We start from the raw sequence: 19,792 nt of genomic DNA on the forward strand, positions 1-19,792 counted from the left end.
CTCCAGACACATACCTGTTTTACTCCCACATCATAGCTTACAATGCTATGTGCCATATGTAAAACATCTAGATGAGACAAGTTGATGTCATCTCAAGAAAATCAAGAGATGAGAGTAGTTACCGATGAGACTTATGGTTAATATTCACCTCATTGGAAAGCTCATGGCCACCCTGTTTGCCTTGTTTAAGCTCTTGCATGTGCACTAACTGCCTTAAGATACACTGTCAATAACGGTCTGTTTATTCAGTCATTTCTGTTTAATTGGTAATTTCAGATACATTTCATAGGCCTAAGCAGTGTGCAATGTCATCTCCTAAAATAAACTACAGATTGTGTGGTCCCAGCCATCACACCATGTGGTCCTCATAGTAGTGGTTTTTATGGGCTTAACACAACACCATAATGCATATGTAAGCAGTGAAATATATTACAGTTTTGGGTTGTTTCTTAGATTGCTATGTATTTGTATAACACACATAGAAATGTATTTGATATATTAGGTTGTGTTTCATGAGGAAAATAGTGGCAAAGGAAATGAAAGGCAATGGGATGAAAAGGACACCAACACCAAACAACATGAAACTAGATTTTCACCACTTTCATCCATCCATAAATTACTGAACTCATTTCTATAGTTTTAATTTGGTTGGAGCCAAAACATAGGCATTTTATTATTGGTTATAGAACGCGCAAAGAAAAGGGAGCTCTTCTTTTATGCATGGTCAATTCTAGCCTGAGCACATAAACAAATAGTTCCATTCATTCATTGAATTATTTCCATATGACTTAGTTAACTTAATGAAAAGTCATTGAGATGAAAAAGTACTTAGATCATTTTCTTCATAGGCCACATCAGACGCTTTATCATCAATCAATGAGGAGTCACCCCCTTTAGATTTGTGTGTATTAGGTAGTTGTTGGGGAATTGTTAGATTTCTGTTATAGATTTGTGTGTATTAGGTAGGGGAATAGGGGGAATTGTTAGATTACTGTTATAGATTTGTGTATATTAGATAGTTGTAGGGAATTGTTTAGATTACTTGTTAGATATTACTGCACTGTTGGAACTAGAAGTACAAGCATTTCGCTACACTCGCATTAACTTCTGCTAACCATGTGTATGTGACTAATAAAATTTGAATCGTTTAAATATCACCAATATTTAAACGGCTATGTAAGGTAGATAACTTTTACTTGTCGACATTTAAATATAACGTCCCTGACCTTACCGTGCACATACCGGTGTTTGTAATTGTCTAACAAAAGAGGGGCATGGACAGCTGACGTGGTGGTGCAGTGTTTTGTCCTGCGGCGCATCTTCAGTCCCGACTGAGAAGAAGACCGCGGCGTAGCTATCTGTCTCATCCTCGGACAGATGAGTGACTGACTTTACCTACCAGGGACAAGCAGTGGTTTCAGTGCCATCTTTTTTCACAGTCTGTGATACCTGTGTTTGGGTTTGCAACTTCTTCAGCTTCACCTGTTATTCACGTCGAATGTCAAACAAATAGCCTAGGCTAGACAAACAATACGCAACAACGAGGAAAAGGGTTATCGTTGGCAACCCGAACATCTGGCTGGACATTTGTGACAGTTTCTCAGAAGATTTGTCTTCATTCGATTTACTTTTACCAGACTGACTGTTGATGAGCATTGCCTCGTCTCGAATAAATCAGAGACAAACAATGGCTTTAATGAACTGACAAGATATCAAATTAGCCTTTTGAAACAAGATGGATAGAATTGTTCAACTTCTATAGATAGGCAGGTTTTCACCCAATTATGAACACCAAACCATCGCCCAGGACTTGTATTCTTCATTTTATATTGTATGCCTTCTGTTCATGAAAATAGAAATGTTTTGTTTCTTCAAACCCCGAGGATATTCCAGGACCAGGGCTAGGTCTCGAAATGGGACAATATCCCGACACTCCTCCAACTCAACCTCAAGACTATATTTTACCTTTATTCTGCTGCTTCTCATCTTCACGCCTAGAGTGGATTCTTCCTGGTGGTGAGTGCTTTCTTTCATGTGCGCTTGATCCTGCTGAAATAATCATATCGTTTCTATCCAAGATTACATCTTTAATTTATGTCTAGGAGAGCTCTGTCATTGATATCCAGGATTAGATCTGAGTTTCCAGTGGTTTGGGATGACCAGTTGTCTTCTTAATGAGCTAATTCTAGAATATTCCAAGACCTTGCAAAAGCTAGCCCTATTTATTTTGGCTATTTAGGAGTCGAAAATATAAGTGTGGAGAAATCATATTGCCTAATGCATATATAATGGATAAATATGAATGTAAGAAATAAAGACATCATTATAAACTCATCATTAAATATGCAAAACGTCTTGAACAAAGTCAAGATCAAATGTAAAGCATGTTTATATTTCAATGAAGGTTTTAGGGAAATGGTTTAGGCATACAATCAAAAATTCTGTAATAATAATAATACATTTTGTAAGAGTATATTCTGAGTAGGCTACATTTGCTTTTCACTGAAACCTGAGTTCATGTCTATGTTTATCCCAAGCCTGAGATTGCTAATTATGTCTTGAGATATTTGAATTATCCTCGGGATGCAGGAGATGGGAACAATAACAAACACTAAATGATAGGCTATATCACTATTATGTGGCAATAATAGTTTAACTCAATACACCCTTTGAAGTCTATACCTCCATCACACCTTAGAATTAGACTTATACCCTGCTGGAACCTGTAAAGAGATCACAGCCAACTCCAATTCAAACAGCCACAGGGGGGATGTGTGTGGATTGGAGTTTTAAAACATCAAAACAAACAACAGCACACTGTGTTCATGAAGATACATGGACTGAGGGACTTTCCACTATCAATCTTGCATATTGGAAATGGCAGATGCAGGCAGTGGTGCATGAAAAAGGGTTCCTTGATGATTTCTCTTGAGGGTAAGAACCCAGGGTGTATAAAGGAAGTGCCTACCTCCAACACTCCAATCTTACTGCGGCGCAAAACATGATAAATCAGCTTTCGGCTAGGGGCAAAATCTTCATTTTCTATTCTGTTTTTATAGTTGAACTAGTTAAATAATTCAAGTGGGCTCAACTCAAAAAATAATTTGATGTAAACAACACTGAGATATTGTATGACTGAATAAAAATAAGGCAGTGTGTGTAATTAAAACAGTGAAGTGAGGCAGAGCGGGGAGACATGGTAGCTCTCTCCAGACCAAGATTCTAAATATGATTTATATAGTCCAGTTTCTTTTCTCATCATAATCGTGATCATTCAGATAAGCAGCAACGTGTTCTCTGGTGTTCTGGACTGATTGTCCTCCCTCCAAACTACGTATGAGGCGTAGAAACAGTCAGGGTCTTTTGGCTCAGCTCTCTACTCTCTCTATGGAGAGAATAAACACTGTGTCTCTGCTCTGCTTTCCTGCTCATGCTCTGGCAGCAGGGAATGAAGGCAGATTGTTGGGGGGAAGGGACAGGGACAGCCATAACTGGAATGGAAACCCTTTTCTGTTGCTGTCTCAGTGGCACGACACATAATGTAGCTGTGATTAAGCCTGGCGTTAATGATGTTCGGTCATCGTAGGGAGCGGGAAAGTTAGAGGAGCATGCCAGCTTATAGGAGACTGGCGACTTATATCAGACTGGTCACTCATAGGAGACTGGGGACTTATAGGAGACTGGCGACTTATAGGATACTTATAGGAGACGGGAGACTTATAGGAGACTGGCGACTTGTAGGAGACTAGCGACTTGTAGGAGACCGGACACTTAAAGGAGACCGGAGACTTATAGGAGACCGGAGGCTTATAGGAGACCGGACACTTAAAACAGACTGGCGACTTGTACCAGACTGGCGACTTATAGGAGACTGGAAACTTATAGGAGACTGGAGTCGTATAGGAGACTGGAGTCTGATAGGAGACTGGAGTCTGATAGGAGACTGGAGTCTTATATGAGACTGGAGTCTTATAGGAGATTGGAGTCTGATAGGAGACTGGAGTCTGATAGGAGACTGGAGATTAAAGGAGACTGGAGTCTGATAGGAGACTGGAGTCTTATAGGAGACTGGAGACTTATAGAAGACTGGAGACTTATAGGAGACTGGAGTCTTATAAGAGACTGGAGACTTATAGGAGACTGGAGTCTTATAGGAGACTGGAGTCTGATAGGAGACTGGAGTCTTGTAGGAGACTTATAGGAGACTGGATACTTAAAGGAGACTGGAATCTGGTAGGAGACTGGTGACTTATAGGAGACTGGAGTCTTATAGGAGACTGGTGATTTATAGGATACTGGCATCTTATAGGAGACTGGAGTCTGATAGGAGACTGGAGTCTTGTAGGAGACTTATAGGAGACTGGAAACTTATAGGAGACTGGAATTTTATAGGAGACTGGAGTCTGATAGGAGACTGGAGTCTTGTAGGAGACTGGAGACTTAAAGGAGACTGGAGTCTGATAGGAGACTGGAGTCTTGTAGGAGACTGGATACTTAAAGGAGACTGGAGTCTGATAGGAGACTGGACTCTTATAGGAGACTGGAGACTTATAGAAGACTGGAGACTTGTAGGAGACTGGAGTCTTATAGGAGACTGGAGTCTTATAGGAGACTGAAGTCTGATAGGAGACTGGAGTCTGATAGGAGACTGGAGTCTGATAGGAGACTGGAGTCCTGTATGAGACTGGAGATTAAAGGAGACTGGAGTCTGATAGGAGACTGCAGTCTGATAGGAGACTGGAGTCTTGTAGGAGACTTATAGGAGACTGGAAACTTATAGGAGACTGGAATTTTATAGGAGACTGGAGTCTGATAGGAGACTGGAGTCTTGTAGGAGACTGGAGACTTAAAGGAGGCTGGAGTCTGATAGGAGACTGGAGTCTTGTAGGAGACTGGATACTTAAAGGAGACTGGAGTCTGATAGGAGACTGGACTCTTATAGGAGACTGGAGACTTATAGAAGACTGGAGACTTGTAGGAGACTGGAGTCTTATAGGAGACTGGAGTCTTATAGGAGACTGAAGTCTGATAGGAGACTGGAGTCTGATAGGAGACTGGAGTCTGATAGGAGACTGGATCCTGTATGAGACTGGAGATTAAAGGAGACTGGAGTCTGATAGGACACTGGAGTCTTATAGGAGACTGGAGTCTGATAGGAGACTGGAGTCTTGTAGGAGACTGGAGACTTAAAGGAGACTGGAGTCTGATAGGAGACTGGAGTCTTGTAGGAGACTGGAGTCTTATAGTAGACTGGAGTCTTATAGGAGACTGGAGTCTTATAGGAGACTGGAGTCAGATAGGAGACTGGAGTCTTGTAGGAGACTTATAGGAGCCTGGAGACTTAAAGGAGACTGGAGTCTGATAGGAGACTGGAGTCTGATAGGAGACTGGAGTCTGATAGGAGACTGGAGTCTTATAGCAGACTGGAGACTTATAGGAGACTGGAGTCTCATAGGAGACTGGAGTCTTGTATGAGACTTATAGGAGACTGGATACTTAAAGGAAACTGGAGTCTGATAGGAGAATGGAGTCTGACAGGAGACTGGAGTCTTATTGGAGACTGGAGTCTGATAGGAGACTGGAATCTTGTAGGAGACTGGAGACTTAAAAGAGACTGGAGTCTGATAGGAGACTGGAGTCTTATAGGAGACTGGAGTCTTATATGAGACTGGAGTCTGATAGGAGACTGGAGTCTTACAAAAGACTGTAGTCTTATTGGAGACTGGAATCTCATAAGGGACTGGAGTCTTGTTGGAGACTGATAGGACACTGAAAACTTATAGGAGACCGGAGTCTTGTAGGAGACTGGAGACTTATAGGAGACTGGAGTCTTATAGGAGACTGGAGTCTGATAGGAGACTGGAGTCTGATAGGAGACTGGAGTCTTGTAGGAGACTGGAGATTAAAGGATACTGAAGTCTGATAGGAGACTGGAGTCTGATAGGAGACTGGAGTCTTATAGGATACTGGAGTCTTGTAGGAGACTTATAGGAGACTGGAGACTTAAAGGAGACTGGAGTCTTATAGGAGACTGGAGTCTGATAGGAGACTGGAGTCTGATAGGAGACTGGAGTCGTGTAGGATACTTATGGGAGACTGGAGAAACTTATAGGAGACTGGAGTCTTATAGGAGACTGGAGTCTGATAGGAGACTGGAGTCTTGTAGGAGACTGGAGACTTAAAGGAGACTGGAGTCTTATAGGAGACTGGAGGCTTATATGAGACTGGAGGCTTATAGGAGACTGGAGACTGATAGGAGACTGGAGTCTTGTAGGATACTTTTAGGAGACTGGATACTTAAAGGAGACTGGAGTCTTATAGGAGACTGGAGTCTTATAGGAGACTGGAGTCTTATAGGAGACTGGAGTCTGATAGGAGACTGGAGTCTTGTAGGAGACTTATAGGACACTGAAAACGTATAGGAGACTGGGGTCTTATAGGAGACTGGAGTCTGATAGGAGACTGGAGACTTATAGGAGACTTAAGTCTGATAGGAGACTGGAGTGTGATATGAGATTGGAGTCTTGTAGGAGACTGGAGATTAAAGGAGACTGAAGTCTGATAGGAGACGGGAGTCTGATAGGAGACTGGAGACTGATAGGAGACTGGAGTCTGATAGGAGACTGGAGTCTTATAGGAGACTGGAGTCTGATAGGAGACTGGAGTCTGATAGGAGACTGGAGTCTGGTAGGAGACTAGAGTCTTATAGGAGACTGGAGACTGATAGGAGACTGGAGTCTTATAGGAGAATGGAGTCTGATAGGAGACTGGAGTCTTATAGGAGACTGGAGACTGATAGGAGACTGGAGTCTTATAGGAGACTGGAGACTTATAGGAGACTGGAGTCTTATAGGAGACTGGAGTCTTATAAGAGACTGGCGTCTGATAGGAGACTGGAGTCTTATAGGAGACTGGAGTTGTATAGGAGACTGGAGATTTAAAGGAGACTGGGGTCTGATAGGAGACTGGAGTCTTATAGGATACAGGAGACTTAAAGGAGACTGGAGTCTGATAGGAGACTGGAGTCTGGTAGGGACTAGAGTCTTATAGGAGACTGGAGACTGATAGGAGACTGGAGTCTTATAGGAGAATGGAGTCTGATAGGAGACTGGAGTCATATAGGAGACTGGAGACTGATAGGAGACTGGAGTCTTATAGGAGACTGGAGACTTATAGGAGACTGGAGTCTTATAGCAAACTGGAGTCTGATAAGAGACTGGAGTCTTATAGGAGACTGGAGGCTTATAGGAGATTGGAGACTTATAGGAGACTTGAGTCTGATAGGAGACTGGAGTCTTGTAGGAGACTGGAGTCTTATTGGAGACTGGAGTCTTGTAGGAGACCAATAGGAGACTGGAGACATATAGGAGACTGGAGTCTGATAGGAGACTGGAGTCTTATAGGAGACTGGAGTTTTATAGGAGACTGGAGATTTAAAGGAGACTGGAGTCTGATAGGAGACTGGAGTCTTATAGGAGACAGGAGTCTCATAGGAGACTGGAGTCTTATAGGAGACTGGAGTCTTGTAGGAGACTTATAGGAGACTGGAGTCTTATAGGAGACTGGAATCTTACAGGAGACTAGAGTCTGATAGGAGACTGGAGTCTTGTAGGAGACCAATAGGAGACTGGAGACTTATAGGAGACTGGAGTCTTATAGGAGACTGGAGTCTTATAGGAGACTGGAGTTTTATTGGAGACTGGAGATTTAAAGGAGACTGGAGTCTCATAGGAGACTGGAGTCTTGTAGGAGACCAATAGGAGACTGGAGACTTATAGGAGACTGGAGAATTAAAGGAGACTGGAGTCTTATAGGAGACTGGTGATTTATAGGATACTGGCGTCTTATAGGAGACTGGAGTCTGATAGGAGACTGGAGTCTTATAGGAGACTGGAGTCTGATAGGAGACTGGAGTCTTGTAGGAGACTTATAGGAGACTGGAGACTTATAGGAGACTGGAGACTTATAGGAGACTGGAGTCTTATAGGAGACTGGTGACTTATACGAGACCTTGTCACACTGAATGGCTGCTTCACTGCACTCTGTGTTCCTATTCCAGTCTCAGTGGTCAGGGATCACACTTAGTTAACTGTGTGGACTCTTCCCTGTCTGTGAAAGTTCTTCTGAAGATCTCACATTTCATAACACTTTTATGGCATGTTTCACAGCATGGGATTACAATGAAGCGGGACAGAATGGTTAAATGCACATTGTGCAAGAATTCCTGCTGTTCAATAGTCAATTAAACTGATGATGAATACCCATTGATTCTTGAAGAATATAGCTTGTCACGCATCTGACTGGACCTGACTTCACAATATACAAAGAAAACTAGATAAAAACACATTTGTTTTTGCATAATAATCGTCCCTGGAAGTTTCCCTGGCCTCCCACTGACAGTGCACCTTTCTATCTGATCTGCAGGTACATTGGAGCCCTGGGTGCACGGGTGATCTGTGACAACATTCCAGGCCTGGTGAACAAGCAGCGCCAGCTGTGCCAGCGCCACCCGGACCTCATGCAGTCTATTGGGGAGGGTGCCAAGGAGTGGATCCGCGAGTGCCAGCACCAGTTCCGCCACCATCGCTGGAACTGCAGCACGCTGGACCGAGACCACACTGTCTTTGGCAGGGTCATGCTGCGCAGTAAGTCTGTGTGTGTCCGTGTTTGCGTCTGCGTGTGTGTGTTTCAATGTGTGTGTGTGTGTGTGTGTGTGTGTGTGTGTGTGTGTGTGTGTGTGTGTGTGTGTGTGTGTGTGTGTGTGTGTGTGTGTGTGTGTGTGTGTGTGTGTGTGTGTGTGTGTTAAGAGGTTTAGTATTCAACCACTTGAATCTTGGATGTAACATTCACTGCATGAATTTGATACAGTACATAAAAGTGATGGATTGTTGTAGACTATTACAGAACTATAACGGGACCGCTCAGTTTCCTTTTAGACTTACAGACATCCCAGCCTTAAAGGGAAATGTCCAACAATGTTCAACTTCATGTTCATCATCTCCAGCACCACTCTAACATCAACATACGTGAAAATGGCACATTTCTATGTTTTGTAGTAAAAAAGATAGAGGAATATGTGTTTTTCCAATGACTTCATTGGTGTGCATCGTGTGATTTTTACCAATTATGAGGAGTCGTTGCCTACTAATTGCCTACTAATTGTCTACTAATTGTCCTGTTAATGTCTACTAATTGGTTGATGTCATTGCAAACACAGATCTTCCTCTATCTTTTTTTTTTACAAAACATAAAAACATGATATTTCACATATGTTGATGGTGTGAAATTTCCCTTTAAGGGTATATGCATGTTATATACATATCACAGTTCAACACTTCATACAACAGTTTATCATCTCTATGTACAGATGCGGTCAAATATATTGGCACCCCTTGTACTTTACAATTGAGTGCAATATAGCAGAATGTTCTGTTTTGTCTTTTCAATGGAATGGCTGTTTTTACCTTGTAAGCACCTGCAACTTACCACAGGTGAGATAAATTACATAGTAAACAAGATAACTTGCCTCCAACCCAATGAATTTGAATTTTTAATAATTTCACAATTTTTTACTATGAAGTGAAAAATCTCCAATTCATTTCTTGGTTCTGTGTAAATCAAACAAATACAAAAAATTTGAACGTCAAAAGTTTTTTCAATTTCAACTTCTTTTAGAAGAAATAGATAATCGTGCAACGGTTCTGTCTGCAATAAAGCCCTTTTGTGGGGACAACTCATTATGATTGGCTGGGCCTGGCTCCCCAGTGGGTGGACCTGGCTCCCAAGTGCTGTGCCTCTGCCCAGTCATGTGAAATCCATAGATTAGGGCCTAATTTATTTATTTCAATTAACTGACTGGACATCTGATGAAACTAGTATTTAATACTCCTCAGTTTCATCAGCTGTCCAGGTGGCTGGTCTCAGACGATCCCGCAGGTGAAGAAGCCAGATGTGGAGGGCCTGGGCTGGCGTGATCTGTGGTTGTGAGGCCGGTTGGATATACTGCCAAATTCTGTAAAAAGATGGAGGCGGCTTATGGTAGAGAAATGAACATTCAATTATCTGGCATCAGCTCTGTTGGACATTCCTGCAGTCAGCATGCCAATTGCATGCTCCCTCAAATCTTGAGACATCTGTGGCATTGTGTTGTGTGACAAAACTGGAGATTTTAGAGTGGCCTTTTATTGTCCCCTATACAAGGTGCACCTGTATAATGATCATGCTGTTTAATCAGCTTCTCGATATTCCACACCTGTCAGGTGGATGTATTATCTTGACAAGGAAGTAATGCTCACTAACAGGGATGTAAACAAATTTGTGCACAACATTTAAGAGAAATACGCTTTTTGTGTGTATCGATCATTCCTGGAATCTTTTATTTCATCTCATGAAAAATGGGATTATGTTTTGTTTATATTTTTGTTCAGTAATAGTTTCACCTTCTCCAAGAATGAGGAGAGTTGCAGAAAGTTGGTATTCTCTGAAAACAGGTAGCAGACAGAGAGATCCACATGGTGATGTCTAAACAGTAATAGGAGATGTAAATATTTGGGTAGATGTTTCTGGCAGGCAGACAAAGCCGTGCTCCCTGACATATCGCCTGTGTTCTGGTTCATTGCGTGAGGAGGAATGAAAACTAGAGGTGGGTGGGAAAAGCAGACCAAATAACCCTGAATCTGCTCTCCTCTCAGATGAAAAGATACCTAGTGACTGAGAAAGCTGCCATCTGTGCAAATTAAAGGGTGAAAACGAGAGGCACCTTAAATGGGCTGTTGGTAGCCATGTTTCTTTGTTCTAGCTATCCACCATAGGCCTGCTGTACATGGACGGATTGTACAGGAACATTGTACAGAGGCAAACATGCCCAAGTTCCAAGGACCGTAGACACTGTTTAAATTCAGATTGCATGGGATATAGTGCACACAAACAGATTTTAATCAAATATAGGCATGTTTGTTTCTGTGCAATGTCATCTGGACTATGCAAGTCGAAAGCTTTCAGTTGGGCATATGTTAGTGTTCAAAGCATGAAGTTGGCTCTAGACTGATGTAACTACAGTGTAACGACATGATTACTACAACAAAACAAACTCTGCTAGTATAGTGTAACCGCCTGTTTAAGACTGACTTTGTTTTGCCTGTTTAAGACTGACTTTGTTTTAACCCCCCAAAAAACAAAGAAAAAACAGCTCCAGCCTCACTTCCACCAATTCAGACCATCTATTTCTATTGTGAATTGGCCTTAAACAGAGATGGCCAGCTCTGTTCCATGTGAACTGTCTACGGTTTTTCCTACTCTTCAACTTGGTGACTGATGATAGAACTGAGAAATGAGGTGATGTACTCTCAATCCATTCAATCAATTCAATAATAAATGACATTCATGAATCAGGGAGTGGAGACAATTCCAACTACTGAATCCTGCAAGATACTGTTCTTAATTATACAACAACCTTTTTTGCCAAAGCTGAGATGCTGAAAAAAAATTGCCCAACCAACAGAGGTCTATATTGGTCCACTAATACAGGACTAGTAAAGGCCCAGTGCTCTACTTTCGTGCAATTTTTTTTTTTTCAATTCTTTTAAACTTTTTTAATAAAGTTATTATTATTTGTTAAAAATTCTGGGGGTGCTGCAGCACCACTACTTCCCTCAGCTATGGGAACACATCTGCCCCTCCCTTCCCCGACCTTAACAGAGGCTATCTAACGATGGCATCTTCTAACACATAATCTCCTCCATCATATCACCCCAGGTAGCCGGGAGGCAGCGTTTGTGTATGCCATCTCCTCGGCAGGCGTGGTCTATGCAATTACCAGGGCCTGCAGCCAGGGGGACCTCAAGATCTGCAGCTGCGACGCCCAAAAGCGGGGCCAGGCTAACGACGACAGGGGCGAATTTGACTGGGGCGGCTGCAGCGACAACATCAACTATGGCATCAAGTTCACCAAGACCTTTGTTGATGCCAGAGAAAAGATGGTGAAGGACGCTCGGGCACTGATGAATCTACACAACAACCGCTGTGGACGAATGGTGAGCAATGGCGTAGGGGATAAGGGGCATTATACTTTTTGGAATGTGCACTGTGATGCATCTGGACTTGATACACACAGCTAACTGGCTGACAGGCAGTCCCTTTCAACTAACAGAGCATGCTATAACTACTGTGTAACAACATGGTTACTACAATGGAACCGACATTGCTGGTAAAATTCAAGCCACTGTTGAACAGACATTCTGTAAATGCTCTAGACGTGAATAGTGAGTGTACTGGGTTGTTCACAAGTGAGCCTGTGTCTTAACCACCAATGACATTATCCAACCATTTCGATTTCAGGCAGTGAAGCGCTTTATGAAACTGGAGTGCAAGTGTCATGGCGTCAGCGGCTCCTGTGCCCTTAGAACCTGCTGGCTGGCCATGTCGGACTTCCGGAGGACCGGGGACTACCTCCGGAAGAAGTACAACACGGCCATCGAGGTGACCATGAACCAAGATGGCACCGGGTTCATGGTGGCTGACAAGGACTTCAAGGGAACCACCAAGAATGAGCTGGTGTATGTAGAAAACTCCCCTGACTACTGCCTCATGGACAGAGCAGCAGGTGGGTCAACTCAAGCAGTTAAGGGTGTTAGGTAGGGCCAGGAGTTTTTCTTCAACACATGACCTGACAGAGAAAAACAAGGATGTTTTAGCAATGGCTAAGAGGAAATCTCTTTATGCAAAAATTTGAGTATATGATTCGGAATAATATCACATTTAGTCATACATAGTTTGATTGATGTTATTCTAGTACTTATCACCAAACGTATATTTTGCCATTAGAAACCTAGTTGCTCTGAGTCAAGACTGTTACCCAGAAGGTAGATAATACAGCGGCCTACTCCTCAAATACGTCTATGAGAATACCAGACTCATCTGCCGAAGGCCTGCATACCTGCATAGCTTAGAGTTCAATTATTTGACCTTTAACTTCTCTCTAATTCCAACTGTGTTTTCTCTGCCTTGGTAATCTCTGTTTCTCACGCCCCTCATGTCCCATCACTTCAGCAGAGCGTCCATAGAGCTCTAGAACAGCTAACAGGCTCTGGTTATGATACTTTGGATGTATTGTGTGTTACTGGTATCATCCTCATCTCTGTTAGGCCTATGGTTATAGGTTGACACGTAGTGAACTGATGTTAATTAGGAAGAGAAGCTATACTACGCCCCTAGACTACTTCAAGGTGCAGCAGGGCTGATTTTAAAGGGCTTATAGCTCTCTTCTCCGCTAATCTCTATTGTATAGGAATTCACACCCTAAGGATACAACAAGGACATTTTTTTAATCCTTCTCTGGTCCCTATTAAGCTCCACTCCCAAATGCTCAAGGGGAAAACCTCCACTCACACCCATTCTCACACCCCTTCACTCACGGGCCGGCTTGTCTTTAACCATGGCGTCTGTCTTGTGCCCTCTCCAAAGGCTCCCTGGGAACGGCAGGGAGAGTCTGCAACAAGTCTTCTAGAGGCACAGACAGCTGCGAGGTCATGTGTTGCGGACGGGGCTACGACACAATGCGCGCCAAGCGAGTCACCAAGTGCGAGTGCAAGTTCAAGTGGTGTTGCGCCGTGGAGTGTAAGGACTGTGAGAACACTGTGGACGTTCACACCTGTAAGCCCCACAGGCGACCCGATTGGCTGGACCAAACCAGACGCTGAGGCCCATTCTTTCAAAGGACATAGCAGTGGCCAACTGCATTGTGGGATATGTATTTCCTACCCCTGACTCCTTTCGGACCTCCATTACCTCTGACAGCCCCTTATAAAGTGACATCCTAAAGAACCTTTCCCAAGGCGCCGTATCCCAACTTGGTTTGTATGGTGCAGTACTGTATGGGACTGTTCTGTGGGAAGGCTGTCTAAGAGAATGGTTGGGCTGGGAGAGGGGATAGTTCCTATTTATGTTTTTGTTTGTTTGTGTTGATCGTGTGCTGCTTCCAAGGTGTCGAGGACACTATTTTTCTACAGACATTCATTCACACAGTATCTGTTGTGGAAATGCAGAACAGGACATTGTACTGTGAGCACACCAGAGATTGAGTTAGGATTGTTGGCTGGTGTATGTGTTGTTGTTTTTTTGCTTTGTTTAAGACTATGTTCTCTTTCTAAATCTGTGATCACTTTGTTCAGTGTTTCATTGGTCTGTCAATAGAAAGAGATGAAGAACTGAAATTGTACTCTGCTTGATATAATGGAAAGACTGACTTGTATTCAGTTGTTAGGAGTAAAAGAAATATTTAAAAAAGGTGGACATCATGCCTTACCCTACTGGTAAAGTGCATTGGGATGGATGTACAGCAGAAAGTCTTACGATCAACATTTACCGCAGGCCAGAGAGCTTCTCTATCGACACTAATGTAAAGTAGCAGTCAAAAGTTTGGACACACCTACTCATTCAAGGGTTTTTCTTTATTTGTACTATTTTCTACATTGTAGAATAATAGTGAAGACATCAAAACTATTAAATAACACATATGGAATCATGTAGTAACCAAAAAGGTTTTAAACAAATATAAATATATTTTATATTTCAGTTGCCACCTTTTGCCTTGATGACAGCTTTGCACACTCTTGCCATTCTCTCAACCAGCTTCACCTGGAATGCTTTTCCAACAGTCTTGAAGGAGTTCCCACATATGCTGAGCACTTGTTGGCTGCTTTTCCTTCACTCTGCGGTTCAACTCATCCCAAACCATCTCAATTGGGTTGAGGTCGGGTGATTGTGGAGGCCAGGTAATCTGATGCAGCACTCCATCACTCTCCACCTAATGGTCAAATAGCCCTTACACAACCTGTAGGAGTGTTGAGTCACTGTCCTGTTGAAAAGCAAATGATAGTCCCACTAAACACATACCAGATGGGATGGCGTCTCGCTGCAGAATGCTGTGGTAGCCATGCTGGTTAAGTGTGCCTTGAATTCTAAATAAATCACAGACAGCGTCACCAGTAATGCATCCCCACACCATCACACCTCTTTCTCCATGCTTCATGGTAGGAACCACACATGCAGAGATAATCCGTTCACCTACTCTGCGTCTCACAAAGACACGGCGAATGGAACCAAAAATATCAAATTTGGACTCATCAGACCAAAGGACAGATTTCCACCGGTCTAATGTCCATTTCTCGTGTTTCTTGGCCCAAGCAAGTCTCATCTTATCATTGGTGTCCTTTAGTAGTGGTTTCTTTTCAGCAATTCGACTATGAAGTCCTGATTCACACAGTCTCTTCTGAATAGTTGATGTTGAGATGTGTCCGTTACTTGAACTCTGTGACACATTTATTTGGGCTGCAATTTCTGAGGCTGGTAACTCTAATGAACTTATCATCTGCAGCAGAGGTAACTCTGGGTCTTCCTTTCCTGTGGTGGTCCTCATGAGAGCCAGTTTCATCATAGCGCTTGATGGTCTTTGCAACTGCACGGATTGACTGACCTTCATGTCTTAAACTAATGGACTCTTTGCTTATTTGAGCTGTTCTTGCCATAATATGGACTTGGTATTTTACCAAATATGGCTATCTTCTGTATATCATCCCTACCTTGTCACAACACAACTGATTGGCTCAAACGCATTAAGAAGGAAAGAAATTCCACAAATTAACATTTAGCAAGGCACACCTGTTAATTGAAATGCATTCCAGGTGACTACCTCATTAAGCCAGTTGAGAGAATGCCAAGAGTGTGCAAAGCTGTCATAAAGGCAAAGGGTGGCTACTTTGAAGAATCTCAAATATAAAATATATTTTGATTTGTTTAACAATTTTTTGCTTACTACATGATTCCATATGTGTTATTTCATAGTTTTGATGTCTTCACTATTATTGTACAATGTAGAAAATAGCAAAAATAAAGAAAAACCCTGGTATGAGTAGGTGTCCAAAATGCTGACTGTTACTGTAGCTAAATTCATTTAAACAAATGTTTCTGTTACAAGAGTTAAGTGAAACAAACGTTGTCGACTGAGATGGATAGTATGTCTCCTCTCTCTTCAGTGTGACAGGTACTCTTACAGTATGTGCTATCAATCTATTATTGTACGTGTTCCTAAATCCAATTTGTAAGTCGCTCTGGATAAGAGCGTCTGCTAAATGACTTAAATGTAAAATGTAAATGTATACGGTGTGATGGATGGGAGCTGTCATCTCTTATTATTTATCACTGGTTTCCAATTACTGAAGCTGCTAGCTTCTACTGTATATTCAGAAAGTATTCAGACCCCTTGTCTTTTTTCACATTTTGTTACGTTACAGCCTTATTCTAAAATGGATGAAATATAATTATTTTCTCATCAATCTACACAATACCCCATAATGACAAAGTGAAAACAGGTTTTTATAAATGTGTGAAAATGTATTACAAATAAAAAACAGAAATACCATTTTTACATAAGTATTCAGACCCTTTGCTATGAGACTTGAAATTAGGCTCAGATGCATCTTGTTTCCATTGATCATTCTTGAGATGTTTCTACAACTTGATTGGAATCCACCTGTGGTAAATTAAATTGATTGGACATGATTGGGAAAGGCACACACCTGTCTATATAAGGTCCCACAGTTGACAGTGCATGTCAGAGAAAAAACCAAGCTCTGAGGTTGAAGGAATTGTCCGTAGAACTCAGAGACAGGATTTTGTCGTGGCACAGATCTGGGGAAGTGTACCAAAAAATGTCTGCAGTATTGAAGGTCCCCAAGAACACAGTGGCCTCCATCATTCTTAAATGGAAGAAGTTTGGAACCACCAAGCCTCTTCCTAGGGCTGGCCGCATGACCATACTGAGCAATCAGGGGAGAAGCGCCATGGTCAGGGAGGTGACCATGAACCCAATGGTCACTCTGACAGAGCTCCAGAGTTCCTCTGTGGAGATGGGAGAACCTTCCAGAAGGACAACCATCTCTGCAGCACTCCACCAATCAGACCTTTATGGTAGAGTGGACAGACGGAAGCCACTCCTCAGTTATAGACACATGACTGCACGCTTGGAGTTTGCCAAAAGGCACCTAAAGGACTCTCAGACAATGAGAAACAAGAATCTCTGGTCTGATGAAACCAAGATTGAACTATTTGGCCTGAATGCCAAGTGTCAAGTCTGAAGGAAACCTGACACCATCCTTACGGTGAAGCATGGTGGTGGCAGCATCATGCTTTGGGGATGTTTTTCAGCAGCAGGGACTGGGAGACTAATCAGGATCAAGGTAAAGATGAATGGAGCAAAGTACAGAGAGATCCTTGATGAAATCCTGCTCCAGGGCGCTCAGGACCTCAGACTGGGGCGAAGGTTCACCTTCCAACAGGACAACGACCCTAAGCACACAACCAAGACAAGTTTCTGAATGTCCTTGAGTGGCCCAGCCAGAGCACGGACTTGAACCCGATCAAAGATCTCTGGAGAGATCTGAAAATAGCTGTGCAACCTGTCAAAGCTCGAGAGGATCTGCAGAGAAGAATGGGAGAAACTCCCCAAATACAGATGTGCCAAGCTTGTAAGGTCGTACCCAAGAACTCTCAAGGCTGTAATTGCTGCCAAAGGTGATTCAACAAAGTACTGAGTAAAGGTGTCTAAATACTTATGTAAATGTAATATTCCAGGTTTTTATTTGTAATACATTTGCAACAAATTCTAACAACCTGTTTTTACTTTGTCTTTATGGGGTATTGTGAGAACTTGATACATTTTAGAATAAGGCTGTAACGTAACAAAATGTGGAAAAAGTAAAGGTCTAAATACTTGAATCTCCCAAGTTATCATTCTCGCTTTGGGGCAAATGTATTCTGCATCCGTATGCAACTCTACAGCCAGTTCACTTTCAGGGTTGTGTTGTAGGCTACAAGTTGTTCTGACCGATCTGGGGGAAATTAAGTACTTTCTGAAACTAGGCCATGATTTTACACAACGTAGAGGAGCTGAGAACCAGAATTTAACATTCAAATCAACACTCAGAAGTGCATGTAGGACTATTGGGCCAGTAGAGTCAGGCCATTGGAGACTGGACAAATGGTACAAAGATTGAACAACATGGAACACAAGATTGAACAAAAGCAGTAAAATCCATGTGATGATCATAACTACTTTTTAAGCTGAATGATGTGTCAGTTTATGTTAAAAATATCAACATTTTCAAGTGTAAATGGTAACTGATATAATTTTAATGCAATGTTCTCGAACGGTTGGGAGTGGTGGGCCAAGTTGTATTTATAATGTTAGTTGAAGGGTTATTGTCACCTTGGGTAAGACCCAAAAATACCACACTTGTTCTATATTAAACCTTGTTGTTCCTTCTGTCATTCACATCAGATTTCTTCCATCCTCATACTGCTGCCCATGTCACTGAGATACAGGAGCTGATGTTCACTGAATGTAGGCTACTCCACACTGTTCTTGAGTAATTCATTAAATTAAGATAGGTAAAAAATCCTCCTACTGTCAGCGCCAGACTCAGCACTCGCCAAATCCGTGGTGAAGGCCCTCCAATTACAACAGAGTACTCCTCACCAATGCCAGAAGTTGGAATTATTTCTCTATTTCATAGACTGTATAAACCAGGGGATATTATGCAGACTGTTTTCTTTACACAGAGCATTATTGTAAAATGATTAGTCATATTAATCACTTTCGAAAAAAGCTTTTATTGGTCTGTAAATCTTTTTAAAGGGCAGTGCAGCTGTGTCCTTGTGGAAATGTCCTGCCAAATCTCATATAGTGAACATGGAACAGGAAACACCTGCCTTTCTCACATCAGTCTTTTAAAATAACCAGCTTGTCACTGCCTGCATTCTCCTTCCATCATAGTGATATCTAATGGGCATCTATTTAGTGACAGGATGATCATTCTAAAATTGTCCCAGTGGAAAGAAAGTTGAGGGTGGAAGACCTCAATGCACTCAGTGACACAATAAAAATAAATAAGTATCGTAGTGTATTAACTTCTTAAATCATACAACAGTTAGTTTACATGCAAACACATCTTTATCAGTCTGAATTATTGTAATTTCTATTTATTTACTACAAAAAGTTACTGGGGGCCTCTGCGGTTCACTATGCACTCCTTGCCAAATCTGTCATAAATTCAACACGATATGAATCATAGCATATTGTCGTAAACCCATACATAGTCAATACACATCCCACACCTGGTCCCACTGCGTTGCGATCTAGGGGGCTGCTTTAGAGTTGGGTGGTGGGTCAGTGTTTGGTTGAGCCATGTGCTTGCTACTTACCTGTCTGTCCGAGCCGACCGCAGTCCACAACAGTGCAGCATAGCAGCAGGCTTAGGGTCAGTGCCAGTGATAGGTCCCTGGGGCAGATTTAAAGGGGAGTTAATTGTAATATATATACGTGACCTTCAGGGACATGTATGGCAAAGTTCCCTGGCGAGGTTCATGGTCTATTAACACGTTCGCTGTCCGGGTGAGATTACCGGGCTGGCGGCAGAGGATTAACACATGAAAACCCTTATCTAGTGAGTCAACTGTCAAAAATGCGTCTCTCGCCAAGTTTTTGTGTAACTGTCTGTTGCTGTAGAGAGGATGAACAGAAGATGGATACAAAGATAGCGCCTGCTCAGTTATAGGCCAGCCCTTTTTACACGAATGTGCTGACCCAGCCCAAATCTTGCTCGACCTAGAACTAAAGTCTTGTGTAATTAGTCAGATGCTCAATTATGTTCTGGGCCGAGAAGAGACGGGGAACCGGAACGAGGAGCTCCACCCTCTCTCTTCGCAAGTTACGGGCAAGTCTATAGGCCAAATAGCC

General features: G+C 42.4%; 1 protein-coding gene across 1 annotated transcript; it reads left to right on the forward strand.

The window, feature by feature from the left end:
* The first annotated feature begins 1,251 nt into the window (after positions 1-1,251).
* On the forward strand, positions 1,252-18,324 carry LOC129851404 (protein Wnt-2b-A-like). The gene is made up of 5 exons (XM_055917915.1): positions 1,252-2,016; positions 8,425-8,645; positions 11,755-12,032; positions 12,337-12,601; positions 13,462-18,324. Exons 1-5 carry the CDS (start codon positions 1,847-1,849, stop codon positions 13,695-13,697), a joined length of 1,170 nt encoding a protein of 389 aa, XP_055773890.1. The 5' UTR covers positions 1,252-1,846; the 3' UTR covers positions 13,698-18,324.
* Positions 18,325-19,792: the final 1,468 nt, after the last annotated feature.

This window comes from Salvelinus fontinalis, chromosome 3 (assembly GCF_029448725.1).
Source record: "Salvelinus fontinalis isolate EN_2023a chromosome 3, ASM2944872v1, whole genome shotgun sequence".
Lineage (NCBI taxonomy): Eukaryota > Metazoa > Chordata > Actinopteri > Salmoniformes > Salmonidae > Salvelinus > Salvelinus fontinalis.